Genomic DNA, 16,200 nt, shown 5'->3' with positions numbered 1-16,200 from the left:
AATGTTGAATGAGAATGCAAAGTAATAGTCCTGTTTCTAACATAGTCTGTGGGACCCTTTGGCATTTTAGTAGTCAGGGCTCCACCCAGCATAGATGAGTTTGCAGAGCCTCTCACCCCCTCGTAGTCCTCCCCTGTAGTTACAAGAATGCTTTCCCAGTTCTTTCCTGGAGGTTCCCTCTGAGAATTGAGACCCTCATCTATATCCCTGTGTGGTAATCATCAGACCCAGTCAGCTGATGCTGGCCAGTTGGGTCAGATGATTCCTAGCACCTGCCTGCTGGGCTTCTCTCCAGAACAGGGATAACTGGGCTGTAAAAAGAACAGTTCACCATTACAATACTATATACAAGAAGTATGCTTAAATTTACAACTGGATCCCCTTTAGAACAGAGATTCCCAAACTGTGATCCATGGAGCACTTCTTGGTGGTCTGTGGTGAACTGGTAGGTCACATGGTGTACTGCTTCCACCTCATTATTTCGAGTTGTTAAATAGCACTAAAAGACAGTTAAATGCATTAAATACTTTTGTAATATTGCTTTTCCTTGTAAGCAATTACTGTAGTTACAGCCTGGATGTTGTTGTATCACAGGTGGGTACAATCATGCATGTGCAGGGAGGTGTCCATGTGGGAATCTTTGTTAACGTTTGGTCCACACTGAAGAAGTTAGAAAATCCTTGTATTAGAACAATAGTAAGGTGCAACTCTTTGAGGGAATCTAGACAACTTGCTGCCTCAAAAAATGTTTTCCCAAATTAAATGGAGAAATCCTGGTGATCTTATAATGTTTTTCTAAATCAATTTTATTCATTTATTTTCTTAGAGGAAAAGGCTCAGATCCTGCTACATTCTTTATAGCTGCAGAAGACCCTAACTGGGCACCTCTGGTGTGGCTCTTCTGCAGAACATTGTGGAGGCAGGATTTGGGAATCTCACAAAAGGAATCCAAATGCCATGTTGGTGATGGAGTTCTACATAAAAGGAAGCAGGGGCAAGGGCTTTGTATATATTTGTGAGTACATCAATCCACTGCCTTTCTCCCTCATGGAAGGACAGTGCATTGGCCGCAGGTGTCCTGTCAGGACTACAGTAGTGCCCAAGGAGTGGCTCTGCTAATATACTATGGTCCTGTGGAAAAGGATGGGAAAGAATATTACACTGCAGTGGAATATTTAACGATCTTGGACATAGCAAAAGTGCATTCAGAGAAAAACTCAATGAAATGTAATTCTTTTAATGTATTGCCATGTTTTTCAGTTCTGGCTATATTGAATCTTAGCTTATAGTGATATTGTTCTGTTAAAAATGACATAATTATTGGAGGTTTTCACTATATTTTATATAATGGGAAGAAAATGAGTAAGCAATGACATTTTCTCTATAAAGGTTTATCATACTACGGAGGTGAAAATCAAGCATCTCATAAATGGACAAAATAGATGTAGTCAGATGCAGCCTGTATAGTATTCATTTTATTGAAGGGCTCCAGGGACATGAGCAAGGAAACATAAAGAGCTCAGGAAAGAACAACATCTGTAAAGGGATTACATTTTTTCAGCTGATTCTAACAACATTGCAGCATATTCTTCACAGATGTTCTATAGTGTATTGTGTTAAGCACTCACATTATCAGTTGCTTATTTTTTTACATTGGTTTTTTTTGTTCCCACTTGTAGATACTTTCGAAGTGATCTCTTACACAATTTCCTCTGGTGATCCTTACGGAAGATTCTCTATTGACCCTCAGTTTGGTATCATTCTCACCAAAAAGCAGTTGGACCATGAAACTCAGTCTCTCATTATCCTTACTGTCCAGTCACAGTTGGGCAGCTCCCCTATCTACAGTAGCACACAGGTCAATATATCTGTGATTGATGTCAATGACAATCCTCCAGTATTTCTTACAGAATCTGATAAGATAACTATATCTTATAGTACAGTGCCTGGCACAGCTCTGTACATTGCTCATGCAGAAGATAAAGACAGTGGGTTAAATGGGGTAATCAAATATAGTATTGCAAACAGGCAGTCAAATGCATTTACCATTGATTCAAGCCTTGGGGTGGTATATCTCACCAGGACTCTGTTCACAGATAAGCAGCATGAATACGCTCTCCACATAACAGCTGAAGATCACGGAACTCCTCCACTGAGTTCTCTGCTAATGCTGACAGTGATTGTTGAAGAGCAAAAGATGGGCAACACCTTGACTTTTGAAAACTTGGTGTATCAAGTGGAAGTCAGTGAGACTTCTTCACTGGATGCCAAAATTCTGCAAGTACAAGCCCACACACAAGTTCCACAGCACACTGCCTCACAGATGGTGTACTCCCTGGAGCCTAGCACAGATTCTGCTGCATTTGGAATTGACCCTGTCACTGGCTGGATTTACCTCCGGAAGTATCTGAACTATGAATCTACACAGATGTACAATTTTAGAGCCTTTGTCAGCAGCCCAGAGGACAGCTCAGGGCAAAATGCGAGTACATCAGTAATTGTTAATGTCCGGGATGAAAATGACAATTCCCCAATGTTCATGCGTGATCTTTATTTTTTTGAAATTGAGGAAAGTCCAGTTCCCCGAGGTGTGGTTGGTACCATCACAGCAGTTGACAGAGACTCAGGAAGAAATGGACAGCTTTCCTATTTCCTTTTGTCAGATGGAAAGTTTTTCAAGATTAATTCCAACACAGGTAGCATGTTATGAGTTGTAATCTCCCCATTATTTCTTTTAGAAAGAAGTTTTCCTCTAAAAGAATTAATGTAATGTGTGAAGTCCAGGAACTGTCATGTCTCTCTTGGGTGGGAATATGCATAATTCAGAGCCTCAAAAAGTTGGGATGGAATAATCAGTGAAGAATAGGATAACCTAGAGGGTTTGTTTTTTCACTCTCAACTCAGTCATGCCTTTTCTTTGCTTACTCACTCATGAGTTTGTGTTTGATCGTAGAAAATCTGGAAGTATTAAATAATAGCTTCAGTAAATCATATGAAAAATTCCTAATTGTCTAGTGGTCAAGTAAGGTTGAAAAGAAATGATCAGCAATAAACAAGAATGAAAGGAATAGTGACATTTTAAAGGGAGCACATTTGTGAAAATCTTGAATAGTTATAGTTTAAAACCATTAATTGAATATATCAGTAGTGTTGCAAAAAGAAAATGGTCTCAGAAAAGTTATGCACTGTAAAATGAATCCCAGAATGCTCTCACTGATAACTATTATCTCCAGTATGTTTTAGCAGTGTAGAATAAAATACTGAAAGTCATGCAGAAGGGAAGCCTTTAAGAAACATGGATACTGTGAATATGCTGACTAGCAAGAGATTGCTTTTGCAACACAGATCTGCAATGTGAGATTCCACCATGTAAAATGGTGTATACCCAGGGGTCGAAGGGCCCTTCTAGATACTTTGGAAATGTGACATCTCAAAATAAAACTACTGTTTCAAAGTATCAGAGAGGTAGCCGTGTTAGTCTGGTTCTGTAAAAGCAGCAAAGAATCCTGTGGCACCTTATAGACTAACAGACGTTTTGCAGCATGAGCTTTTGTGGGTGAATGCCCACTTCGTCGGATGCAACGACGAAGTGGGCATTCACCCACGAAAGCTCATGCTGCAAAACGTCTGTTAGTCTATAAGGTGCCACAGGATTCTTTGCTGCTGTTTCAAAGTAAAATCTTGTATAATAAGCTTATAAAAGTTTAAAGGTAAACAGAGACAGGGAGACAAGTAACATAGAAGGTCTTAAAATGTATAATATAACTCCATCTATCTGAAAAACAGGAGGACACTCAAAATCCTCAGATAAATGTGAGTGCAGTTGAGCAGCTGTCCGGAAGCTTGTATTAAATTTGACCACTGGGATCTCAAGCCTCAGAGTATGGTGAAGATTAGGTTTGCTGGTCATCAGAGAGAGTCTGTGTTGAGTTTCCTAACCCCGAAGCACAGCGAAGATAAGGTCAGCAGTTAAAGTCTGCACTTGAGGTTCTCCAATCTGGAATACAATGAAGAGAGGGCCAGATTTCTCCTTTAAAATAGCCAGCCTGCACAGTTGGCTGATGTTGTTTTATTGTGCGAGTTTGTGGGATCCAGAGTGCAGTGAAGTGTGTAGTATGACCCAGGGGTATTTAAGTAAACTTTGATTAACTAGGTGTTTCAGTGGAATGAAGTTTAGTAAACTGGGATAGTACTCTATATATTGTAGTAGGCATATCAAATGACGCAAGTGGTTAGTTTAAACTCTGCAGTGTGTATTTCTATGAATTTTATACAGTCTATTAAGATTTCACTAATACAGTGCCTTTATTTATTTATTTATTTATTTTGGTCCAACAGGTGAAATTATAAACTGGGTTGCATTAGACCACGAGCAACAAACTCACCACCAGTTAATCGTACTAGTAACTGACCACGGTGACCCCCGGCGTAATGCCACAATAACTGCATATATCTTAGTTGCTGACCTCAATGATAATCAGCCTTACTTCCCTCAGATTCCATCTGGAAAAGAAGTAACCCTCAAGGTTTGTAGAGCCTGTTTCAGTGACTTTCTAATCTGGTCAATCATAGTAGTACACGATTTGTTTCGAGCACCATCTTGTGGCAATAAGCTTGAATTGTAAATGAGACTTCCTTCCAAAGCTCAGTTCACACACCACAGAGTGTTGTATTTAATGAAATTCATGTGCTCTGAATGCTACATGAACATTATTAAATCAAGTGTATTCTCTCAGTAAGACATGTCTTTTATTTCATGTGAAAGTTACATTGCCTGTTTCCCCTAGTATGACCTAAATGAACAGCGTATTCAGATTCAATTAAAAGTCTGACATTTTACGGTCAGTATCAAATAAACAACTTTTTAAAGAAAATTACTTCTAATGTATTGGTTGCTTTTTTATTATGGTATTAAATATCATAGGGCAAAAATTGCCCATATTATACATGAATGCCTTACCCAATGTGAATGTATGAACAGTTGGAATTGAACTGTTTCAGGACTATTAGGAGGTGACGATTATACTGGTATTTTCTTTAAATTTGCATCTTATGTTTTACTTACGACCTCAGAAACAGGAGATATTAATGATTTCTGTAGAGAAAAGACATACGGACAAATGAACTTTATTGGAGATTTGCTAGAAATGTATTAATTTAGCAGTATCTCTGAAATGTAGTTTATTTGCATTGACTGTAGCCATTTCTAGAATGGAAAGTGCTCCTAGTATATAAGTACTGAAATTAACTGTTTTGTGGTGTATGAATTCAATTATGATGCATCAATATCCTTTATAATATGTAAAGTGCTCTTGTAAACATATTGTTTGATGGCAGGTTTTGGAAGGACAGCCAGAAGGTACACTTGTCACCACTGTGTTTGCAAAGGACCTTGATTTTGGAAACAATGGTGTAGTGTTATATTCAATATTGTCAGGTAAGTATGTATAATTGTTGTGCCCAATAGAAAGTGTATTAAAATAAAGATAGGGTCTAAAGGAACCACTAAACATACAAAGTCTGGTTCCTGTTTACACTGAGGCTCAATTACATAACTCTGGCAGTGAAAAGGGGATTTGAAGTCAGACTAGGGTTACAGTCACTTTTGAGCTCCCTTTACACTGCCGTAGTAGAGGCCTCAGTGTAAGTAGTAATCAGGGTACCATATGACAAATAGGTCATACCAAAATATTTGTGGAGGCATGAGCAGCTAGCTTTCTTCCCATCACCCTCTGCCTCTTCACAGGGGTTTACTTGCTCCTGTGGCAAGTCACAGAATCTTCAGTTAAAAACAGCAGCTTCCCCAAGATTAGGACCATAATCATCCAATAGCACATACAGTACAGTGTTTGTCATTATGAGCAACTGTTCAACATCTCAATGGAAAAATGATCTCTCCTTTCCATGATCAACTGAAAATTTTCCTGCTATAGGAACAGTTCACGACAATCTGAGACAGGAATCATAAGAACATAAGAACAGCCATACTGGGTCAGACCAAAGGTCCATCTAGCCCAGTATCCTGTCTTCCGACAACGGTCAATGCCAGGTGCCCCAGATGGAATTAATAGAACAGGTATCATCAAATGATCCATCCCCTGCCACGCATTCCCAGCTTCTGGCAAACAGAGGCTAGGGACACAAGCCCTGCCCATCTTGACTAATAGCCATTGATGGACCTATCCTCCATGAATTCATCTAGTTATTTTTTGAACCCTGTTATAGACTTGGCCTTCACAACATCCTCTGGCAAAGAGTTCCACAGACCGACTGTGCATTGTGTGAAAAAATATTTCCTTTTGTTTGTTTTAAACCTGTTGCCTATTAATTTCATTTGGTGACCCCTTGGGTGGTAAAAGGGGAGCTGCGCACTCCCCACACCCTCAGTTCCTTCCTGCCGCCAGTGAAGGTGCTTCAGAACTGCTGTGCTTCAGCTCTCCTCTGTAGCTTTCCCTGTTTGGACTGTCGTTTAGTTTGTAGATAGTTAGTACCTGTAGTTTAAAAACAAAAATTATATAGAGTAGAAGAACCGCGCCCAAGGCTTTAAGTTGTGTGACGCTTGTAAACAGCCTATGCCAATAAGTGACCTGCCCACTAACTGCTTATGCTGTCTTGGGGAAACCTACGTCAGCGACCGCTGCAAAATTTGCAGATCGTTTAAGCTCTGGACTAAGAAGGAGCGGGACATACAGCTCTGAGCCATATTGATGGAGTTGGCCCTGACCCCGACACCGCTATGCCACTCTGAGTCAGCACCGAGCACCGTAGCATCAGTGCGTGGCGACCCAGAGGTGCCTTCCACCAGCTGGCACCGCTCCCCATCCGCGGGACACTCTAAGAAGACAAAGAAGAGATCTTCTCCATCAAGGCACCAGAGCAAGGCTGGGGGCGAGACTAGACCTGTACTGAGAAGCTCTCGATCCCCCTCGGCCTTCTGGACTCCGACTCAAGTAGAGCGGAGTAGCCCAGCCCACTCCAAGCTGACCTCCCTGGATGCCAGTGGCCACATATGGGTGCCTTCCATGCTGGAGGCCCTGCAGGCGGCTTGAGACATAATGTCTCTCCCAGTACTGGCTGCACCGATCCCAGCAGCTCCCAGGTCCACAGGCAAGCAGGTGGGTAAGTGCCAGGATGGGACACCCAGGGACGACTTACCAGTCTGCACCAGGGATCCGCCCAACCTACCCTTCTCCAACCGTCTCTGTACTTTCCTCCCGGAGTGGTCGCTACTGACCTCAGACTGATGGGTCCTCAACACCATCTCCTGGGGCTATACCCTCCAATTAGTCTTTACCCCACCTAACCACCCTCCCTCCCCGTCCCTCTTCAGAGACCCCTCTCACGAGAGCCTACTCGAGCAAGAGGTGAGGTGGCTCCTTCACCTGGGAGCGGTGGAGGTGGTGCCTGTTGAGTTCAGATACCAAGGATACTACTCCTGCTATTTCCTTATCCCGAAGGCCAAAGGGGACCTCAGGCTCATTCTGGACCTACGAGGCCTAAACCAGTACATGGTATAACTCAAGTTCCGCACGGTCTCCCTGGCCTCCATCATTCCCTCCCTGGATCCCAGAGACTGGTACGCCACCCTCGATCTCCAGGAGGCGTACTTCCACATTCACATATTTGAGGTCCACAGGCGTTTCCTCCGCTTCGCGGTAGGACAGGAACACTACCAGTTCACCGTCCTCCCGTTTGGCCTCTCCATGGCACTCTCAGTCTTCACAAAGTGTATGTCTGTGATGGCAGCCTACCTCAGGTGTCGGGGGGGGGGGTGTCCAGATCTTCCCCTACCTCTAGCTGATCAAAGGCAGCTCCAGATCACAGGTACAGGACCACGTAACACTCATCTTGTACACATGTACCACACTGGGGCTGCTGGTAAACAACAACAAATCCACACTGGTACCAATACAACAAATAGAGTTAATTGGCGTGATTCTCAAAGCTACATCAGCCAGAGCTTCCCTCCTGCCGGACAGGTTTGAAGCCTTGAGGGATCTCATCAGGGCAATCATGATGTTTCCTGTGACAACTGCCAGGGTGTGCCTCCAACTCCTGGGTCACATGGCAGCATGCACGTACGTGGTACGTCATGCCAGACTCAGGATGCGAGACAGGTTGGACAAAGTCCTCACCGTGCCCGAGTCCGTACTAACGTCCCTCCTTTGGTGGTCCTCCCCGGAGAACGTGCTCCGAGAGGTCCCGTTCTGGAGTTGCTCCCCAACTATAGAGCTGGTGTCCGATGCATCGGACTAGGGGTGGGGAGCCCATGTGGGAAACCTCCAGACCCAAGGCCTGTGTTCCGCGCAGGAACTAGGCCTGCACATAAACGTCAAAAAACTCCGAGCGGTCCGTCTGACCTGCATGGCCTTTCGCCCGTGCCTTACGGGCAGGGTAGTCAGAGTTCTCACGGACAACACGGCCTCGATGTTCTACATCAACAGGCAAGGCGGGGCCCATTCCTCAGCCCTCTTCCAGGAAGCCCTCTGACTGTGGGACTTTCTGCATCGCCAACAATATCAACTTGGAAGCCCACCACTTTCCAGGCATCCAGAACTCTCAAAGGATCACCTGAGCCAGGACTTCTCCTCCCAGCAGGAGTGGTTGCTACACCCAGAGGCGGTTCACATGATCTTCCGAACATGGGGCACTCCCCAGGTGGACCTCTTCACAACCAGGCAGAACTGGTTCTGCTCCAGGAGGGGCCTGGGCAAGGGTGCGATTTCCGATGCCTTCCTTCTGTCCTGGTTGGGTCAGCTGTTATATGCTTTTCCCCCAATTCCGCTGATCAGCAAGGTCCTGGAAAAAATCAAGATGGACAAGGCTCATGTCCTCATGACTGCCGCGGCATGGCCCAGACAACACTGGTATAGGACTCTTACGAACCTGTCCATTTCCCCCCCATGGCCACTACCAACCCGCCCAGACCTTCTCTCTCAGGACCAAGGTTGCCTCCTCCACCCCAACCTCGCAGCTCTCTACCTCACGGCGTGGTTGCTCAATGGTTAGACCAAGAGGAAAGGACCTGCTCGGAGGGCATCCAGCGAGTCTCCTGGAAAGCAGGAAGCCCTCCACGCATCAGGCTTACCTGATGGTCAAAGTTCTCTCAGTGGGCTGCCGATTGCGGCGTCTCACCAGTGGCTGCCCCACTCCAGCTTATACTGGATTACTTCCTTCATCTCAGAGCCCAAGGCCTAGCGCCTTCATCCGTCAAAGTGCATCTGGCAGCCATATTGGCCTTCCACCCGCCCATCCAGGGCCACACAGTATTTTCTCATGCCATGACCAATTGATTCCTTAAGAACTTGGCTCACCTCTTTCCTTACGTTAGGCCCCGGTTCCACAGTGGGACCTGAACTTGGTTCTCGCTAGGCTGACAAGGCCTCCATTGGAACTGCTGGCCACATGCTCCTGGTCCCACCTTTCTTGAAAAGTAGCCATTCTTGTGGCAATCACGTCTGCTAGGAGAGTCTTGCAGCTCCGGGCCCTGACTTCCGAACCCCCATATACGGTATTTCATAAAGATAAGGTCCAGCTCTGCCTACACCTTTCATTCCTTCCCAAGGTGGTCTCCGCCTATCATATGAGCCAGGACATTTTCCTTCCAGTGCTTGTCCCAAGCTGCATGTGTCTAGTGAGGAGCGCCGTCTCCACGTGCTAGATGTGAGACGGACACTGGCTTTTTACCTGGAATGAACAAAACCGTTCAGGAATTCTTCACAGCTGTTCATTGCCATGGCCAAACGCATGAGAGGTCAGCCTGTCTCCACTCAGTGGCTCTCCAGCTGGATCACTTCATGTATCTGTACTTGTTACGACCTGGCAGAAGTTTCCCTGCCACCGAATGTGAGAGCGCACTTGACAAGGGCGCAGGCCTCGTTGGCCGCCTTTCTGGCTCATGTCCCTATTCAGGACATTGCTCCTTGGTCATTGGTCCACACGTTCACCTCACATGCGATCGTCTCCCAGACCAGAGAGGACGCTGGGTTCGGCAGGGCACTGCTCCATCCCGAGTGTCTGGGAACTCCTACCCACTTCCAACAGATATAGCTTGGAATCACCTACTGTGGAATGCACATGAGCAATCACTTGAAGAAGAAAAGACAGTTACCTTTTCCGTAACTAGTGTTCTTCATGATGTGTTGCTCATGTCCATTCCACATCCCACCCTCCTTCCCCTCTGTTGGAGTTGTCTGGCAAGAAGGAACCGAGAGTGCGTGCAGCGGCCCTTATACTGCGCCATGGTGGCACCACTCCAGGGGTCACGAGGGGCTCTCCCCTATGGGTACTGCTAGGGGAAAAACATCCGGCACTGATGCACGTGGAATGGACATGAGCAACATATCTCGAAGAACACCAGTTACGGAAAAGGTAACTGTCTTTTCTTGTGTTATGAGAAGGAGTAAATAATACTTCCTTATTTTCTTTCTTCATACCAGTCATGACTTTGTAGACCTCAATCGTATCTCCCCTTAATGGTCTCTTTTCCAAACTGAAAAGTCCCACTCTTATTAATCGCTCCTCATATGGAAGTCGTTCCATACCCCTAAACATTTTTGTTGCCCTTTTCTGAATCTTTTCCAATTCCAAATATCTTTTTTGAGATGGGGCGACCACATTTGCATGCAGTATTCAAGATGTGGGTGTACCATGGATTTATTATCAAAAGATAATCTGAGCAAACAATAAGGCTTGTGGTTTTTAACTCAGTTTTTACCCTTTGTTTGGCAATACGTTTGCCTGATACTGTTTGGCAACATAAAAATCCCCCGGAACTCCTACACATAGGAGATGGAATATGCCTTAAGACCTGATTCTGATTCCAGTGAAATCAATGACAAAGCTCGCCTAGACTTCAACAGGAGAAAGATTGAGCCATTAGTTCTAATCAGAGATAGAGATATGTTCTTGTCTGTCTGTGTCAGACATAAAATAAGAAGAGAGCATCTAAACAATGATAAAAACATGGCAGTTCTCTTGGTTATACCACATTATTTGTTCAAGACTGCAAAACATGTTAAGAATAAAACTTTATTTCTGAAAAACTGTCAGTAAGGCGTTCACATCAGAATGCCATAACATTATTTTTTATACTCTGCTTTGTTTCACAGGATTTATGGAGTCAATGTCTTTCATGCTTAATATTTTAAATCTGTAATAATTGACACATAAAACATACCATTTGATTAAAAACAGGCTATGCAAGAAAACAGCTCTGATGTTTCCATCTGAGTTCTACAGTTTCTCATCTGTCATCTTTGCTTAGCTAGAGCTCAAATCCATGCCTCAGTCAGTTTATACTTGTCATTATTTGTCACTTCAGAGTAAAGAACCAAAACTAAAGTATCATAAAACTAAATTACGTCTCAGGAGAAAGGAAGGCAGTAATCCCTTCACAGGGGCAGCTCTAGGTATTTTGCTGCCCCAAGCACGGCAGGCAGGCTGTCTTCGGCAGCTTGCCTGCGGGAGGTCCCTGGTCCCGCGGATTCGGCGGCACGCCTGTGGGAGGTCCGCCGAAGCCGCGGGACCAGCGGACCCTCCGCAGGCAAGCCGCCGAAGGCAACCTGCCTTCCGCCCTCGCGGCGACCGGCAGAGTGCCCCCCGTGGCTTGCCGCCCCAGGCACGCGCTTGGCGTGCTGATGCCTGGAGCCTCCCCTGTCCCTTCATGGCAAGGCAGAGGTTATTATGAGCTATATTCCCCCGTATCTTCATGCACTATATTTGCCTTTGTAGGAGGAAAACACCCTAACCTCCATAAGGGCCTGGATGTTAAATCTGCTCTCTCCCACCAACAGACATTTTTTAAAATTAATTTTTTACATCTGGATTTAAAATATTGCAGTTGTAATGTATTTATGTAATAAGAATCAACAGTTTTTATTAATCTGAAGGTCTGTTTTTATTGCATCTATTTCTCTGTAATAATACCTTTATTTGTTATCATGCAAAAATTACAAGGTGCTAAGAACCCAGGTATACTCCTAAAAATATAGATCCAGATTGCCACTTCCTGGAGAGAGGACCAAAGGGACTGAAAACTCCTGTGTGTTGGACTATAGAGTTGGCAAGAAATTGCCCCCTCTAGTGCAGTAGAGAGTTAGAGGGCTGCAGAGCAGATGGCAGTCAGGGCCTCCCAACCATGTGGACCAAGTCTGTCAAAATAAAGGCCAGTCTGTATAGATGGCTGTCCCTCTGTATAGCCTCACCTTCGCTTCAGTATCACAGAGGTTTCCGCCATTGGCTACACAGAGCAGCCTTGGAGAGAACTCAGTAGGAATGCAAATGGTTACTACCCCAACATTTAACTGTTTTTAGTATGTTACTGCTACAAATATCAAAAGGTTAAATATGTTATACTCTGATTAGAAACCTTATTTGGTCAAATAAAGTAAACTCAAAAAAGCCAGGCCCCCCACCCCCTCAACTGTGAAATTAGATATTTTGTCAGTGAACAAATCTAGAGGCATCTGACCTTCTCCGATAATACATTTGTGTTACCTGGCTAATGGCATTTCACATCTAGATCTTTTATTTCACAGTGAATTGTGGTTTAATATTTAAAAAAATAAGAAATCAAGAATTTAGTATTGAGATGTTGTTCAGAAGATAATCCAGTACTAAAACATAATAAAGAAATATGGTCTGTGTTAATGACTATGCGGACTACTGTAAAAACACAGGAATCAGTTTGGGATCTGCATGCAGTTCCCAATGTTCTTTTCAACAATTAAGGGACGGTCCCAGGATCAATAGTTATGAATACCAATGTCCTCAGTGCAGCTTTCAAGTTCTACAGGGATGCAAGTCACAGAGTAATGTTTAGTGTTCTTAAGATCCTTAAGGAAATTCCCAACTAAAAACAGATTAATTTGGGTAAAGGAGTTAGTCATAAATGTGCACCTTTATTTAAGGGAGGAAAACCTTTAAGGGATCATTGTAGTTTACTCAAAAGACACAAATGTTAGCTTTGAAAGTAAATGTTTCACTTTAAAACAAAAAACAAATCAAACCAAAACACCCTCAAACGCTAAAATATACAGATGTACATGATCATCAAATCACAGTTCTGCTCCTGTGTCATCACTCATAGAATAACTGGTAATCTGCACACAGTCATATCCTCAAAAACCTACATCTTTATGGCATCAGTAACTGAAAATTGATCTATCTGGACTAGTTTACTCTTGTTAATTATACAGTAGCATTTCCAAAAAGTGCACCTGTCTTTACATTTCCATTGCTTCATAAAATACGCCTGTCATCTTAAAACCACACAGTAGCACTGGAAAAATACAGCCTTTTACAACTCGTTGCCTAAAGCAATTGCATTCACAACAATTCCACAAAAACATCCAAGATATGAAATTTAGGAGTGTTCTCATACTGTTAGATTTAGGATAGATATGCGGTTACCACAACTAGAGGAGTTTACATGCCAGAGACATGCAGGGTGACAAAGGTCGCAGCTGTCTCCCATAGACAAATCAAAACCCAAAACCTTGCTCTGTAGGGGAAGGAGGAGCCTAGACCTTAGTAGAGATGGGAGTCACAAACTTCACATACAATAGTATCCACACTATTGGAGGGCCATGCCAGTGACTCCCTCTCACCCAGTGAAGACAAGACCCTTGCTTCTTTCATCAGAGTGAATTGAAGTTGGCAAAAGTTCCCGAATTACTTACCGTCTCCAGTGATCAGGTTGCAAAATATGTGGAAACTTAAATGGGGCTTTTATGTAGAATACAATTCCTCTAGAAATCACATAGGAAAATAATTAAAACAATAGTATTTGCATATATTTGAGAAAGATCTAGTATCATTCTATGATTAGTCGCTAATGATAGCTAGGTTTTCAGAAACAGTCACAGCTTTGAGATGCAGGGCTTGAAAACCAGTTGAGATAGCTAAATGAACTACGCAGCACCCTGAATGTCTATGTTCTAATGGCTGGAGGAACAGTTCTGCTGCAGTTCATGATTGCACACCTCAAGCACTTCCACCTCCTCTTCATCCAAATTTGCAGTATGTGCTGCTTTGTGTGGGAAAGAGCTAAGGAGCTTCCTGCGTATTGGAGAATAGCAGATAAATGAGAGAATGAGCAGAACAGTGAGTGGATTGGGCAGCAGAGGGGAAGGAAGCACAGTGGAATAGAATACCAGGGCACCAGCAGGGAACTGGCGAGGAGGGGAGCACTGGGCAAGTAGGGACCCAACCACCAGGAGGCTAGGGTTTTCTCATTTCCCCACTTCTTTCTCTTTCCTCAATTTCTTTATTTTTTCCCCTCTGTTTCCTTTGTTCTCCCCTCCCCTTTATTAACAGGACATATTGAGGTGCATTGACTCAGCTGCAGTTGCCAGATGCATATTGCCTGTGGATCACCAGCTCAGGCAAATGCAGGGAGTGTTCACTCAAGAGCATTAACTAACAATAGGAACAGCAATTCCAGAATACCTCCCGGTGTGGACACTGTATTCCAGAATAAAAATCACTTTATTCTGAATTAGTATTAGTGTGCTCACAATTTATTCCTCAATGGCTATTCTGATCAATTTCCCTGTTTAGAAGGCCCAAGTATCTAAATGTTATATGATTGTATTCCTTTTAACTGAAGTGAGGTGGTGTTGGTTATGAGGGGTGTGGCTGCTCAGCTATTTTTGGCTCTTGGCAAGTAGGCTTATTTTTCAGGCTAACGGGTGTTGGGTACATTTTTTCAAGTCCTGATTACATTGATGCATCAGGGTAAGTAGAGAGCACAGGAAATTTTTTCCTTTCTCTCACACACCCACTTCAAAGGTATCCAGAACACTGGTGTTTTTGCTCCTCATGCATTCATGAGAGAGGTGGGCTAGTGTGACCTGAGGCACTGTGCCCCCATAAGGGGGCATGGCTGGGAAAGCAGGCCCTCTTCTTCCCCTTCAACTTTAGAGGCTAATGCTGGGGGCATTGTATGCTGCAAGAGTATATTATTTGTTGAGCGTATTCTCCTTGTACCAGGGCAGGCATTTTACAAGATGGAGTACTCCACAGACAGCACGTGATTGGCAACTGCTGCAGAGACAGTACACCTCCACAGCCACCTTCAATGCAGTTGTGGCTGTAAAAGCCACACTGTTAAATTGAATTAATATTACTTCTTTTTAAATTGGGTGTTTTGAATTTTATATATCTCTATGAAATAGAATTAGTGCAGTGTTGTATATTAACATTAGATAAATGACAATGACAGTTATTTCATGTATGTTGTAACTTTAATTGTTTGCATTGTGTGTGTTGTGCATATATATTTACATTGTATATATTTGTTTTTGTACAGAGGTAACTCTTAAAATCTCTGGTTTAGATAACATCTCCGTGGTGTTTTCTTATTCTACCTTGTGGTGGTCCTGGCACAGCAGCGCCCCTTTGTGGCAGGGGTGGGATGGGTGTCGGCACCTCACCACTCTCCAGTCCTTGCGTCCACCTCCCTGCAGGTGGTCGATTATGGCCTCTCGGCCTTCTTCCTCACTATCGCCTCTGTCTGGTTGGGTAGCATGGCCTAGCGGCCAGAGTCCATACACCCCCCCCCCCACGAGCAGGGTAGCACAGCCTAGTGGCCAGAGTCCATACATCCCCTGCTTATGAGCAGGGTAGTGCGGCCTAGTGGCTGGAGTCTCTAGGATCCCTCATGGTTCGGTGGTGAGGGGGTAGGGGGACTCGGGCCCGCCCTCTCCACCGAGCCCTAACCCAGGGCCCTGGTAGCGGCAAGCTCTCCTTGCCACTTGCTCAGCAGGGATCCACCCACAACACACCAAGCGGCAATATAGCTCTAACATTGTTTGTCTCTAAAGTTCCCCTGGGTCACTTCCTACCTGGAATACCAGTTCATCTGCGGTGGGGGGTCCTCCGGTCTGTTCTTCCCCATGATGTCCTCTGTCGGGGTCTCAGGTAGTGCCTCGGCTTGGCTGACTCCTGGATCCTGGTGCGCAGGTTCTCCTTCTTCAGGAGCTAGCAGCGCACATCCTTCCCCTCCAGTGGTCAGCCCCGACTGAGCTGATCTGCAGGCTTTTATATCTGTTCTCCAGTTGGAGCATGCCCAGCAGAGCTTCTGGGGCATGGCTTCCTCTGCTAGGAAGGAAGGGTTAACTCGTGCAGTACCAGTGCGGGGCCACTCTGCCCCATCACATATCTCATATTTATGGACTCCTGAAACAGTACCAAAAC

General features: G+C 44.4%; 1 protein-coding gene across 1 annotated transcript in view; it reads left to right on the top strand.

Moving 5' to 3' along the window:
* The window catches only part of DCHS2 (dachsous cadherin-related 2), a 254,928-nt gene that overhangs the window by 178,544 nt on the left and 60,184 nt on the right, over positions 1 to 16,200 (top strand). Inside the window, exons 5-7 of the mRNA XM_045020060.1 lie at positions 1,680 to 2,696; positions 4,339 to 4,526; positions 5,338 to 5,437. Coding sequence (XP_044875995.1) covers positions 1,680 to 2,696; positions 4,339 to 4,526; positions 5,338 to 5,437 — 1,305 coding nt within the window. The remainder of the gene's footprint in view (positions 1 to 1,679; positions 2,697 to 4,338; positions 4,527 to 5,337; positions 5,438 to 16,200) is intronic.

This window comes from Mauremys mutica, chromosome 5 (genome assembly GCF_020497125.1).
Source record: "Mauremys mutica isolate MM-2020 ecotype Southern chromosome 5, ASM2049712v1, whole genome shotgun sequence".
Taxonomy (NCBI): Eukaryota; Metazoa; Chordata; order Testudines; family Geoemydidae; genus Mauremys; species Mauremys mutica.
This window is presented reverse-complemented; position numbering and strand designations above follow the sequence as displayed.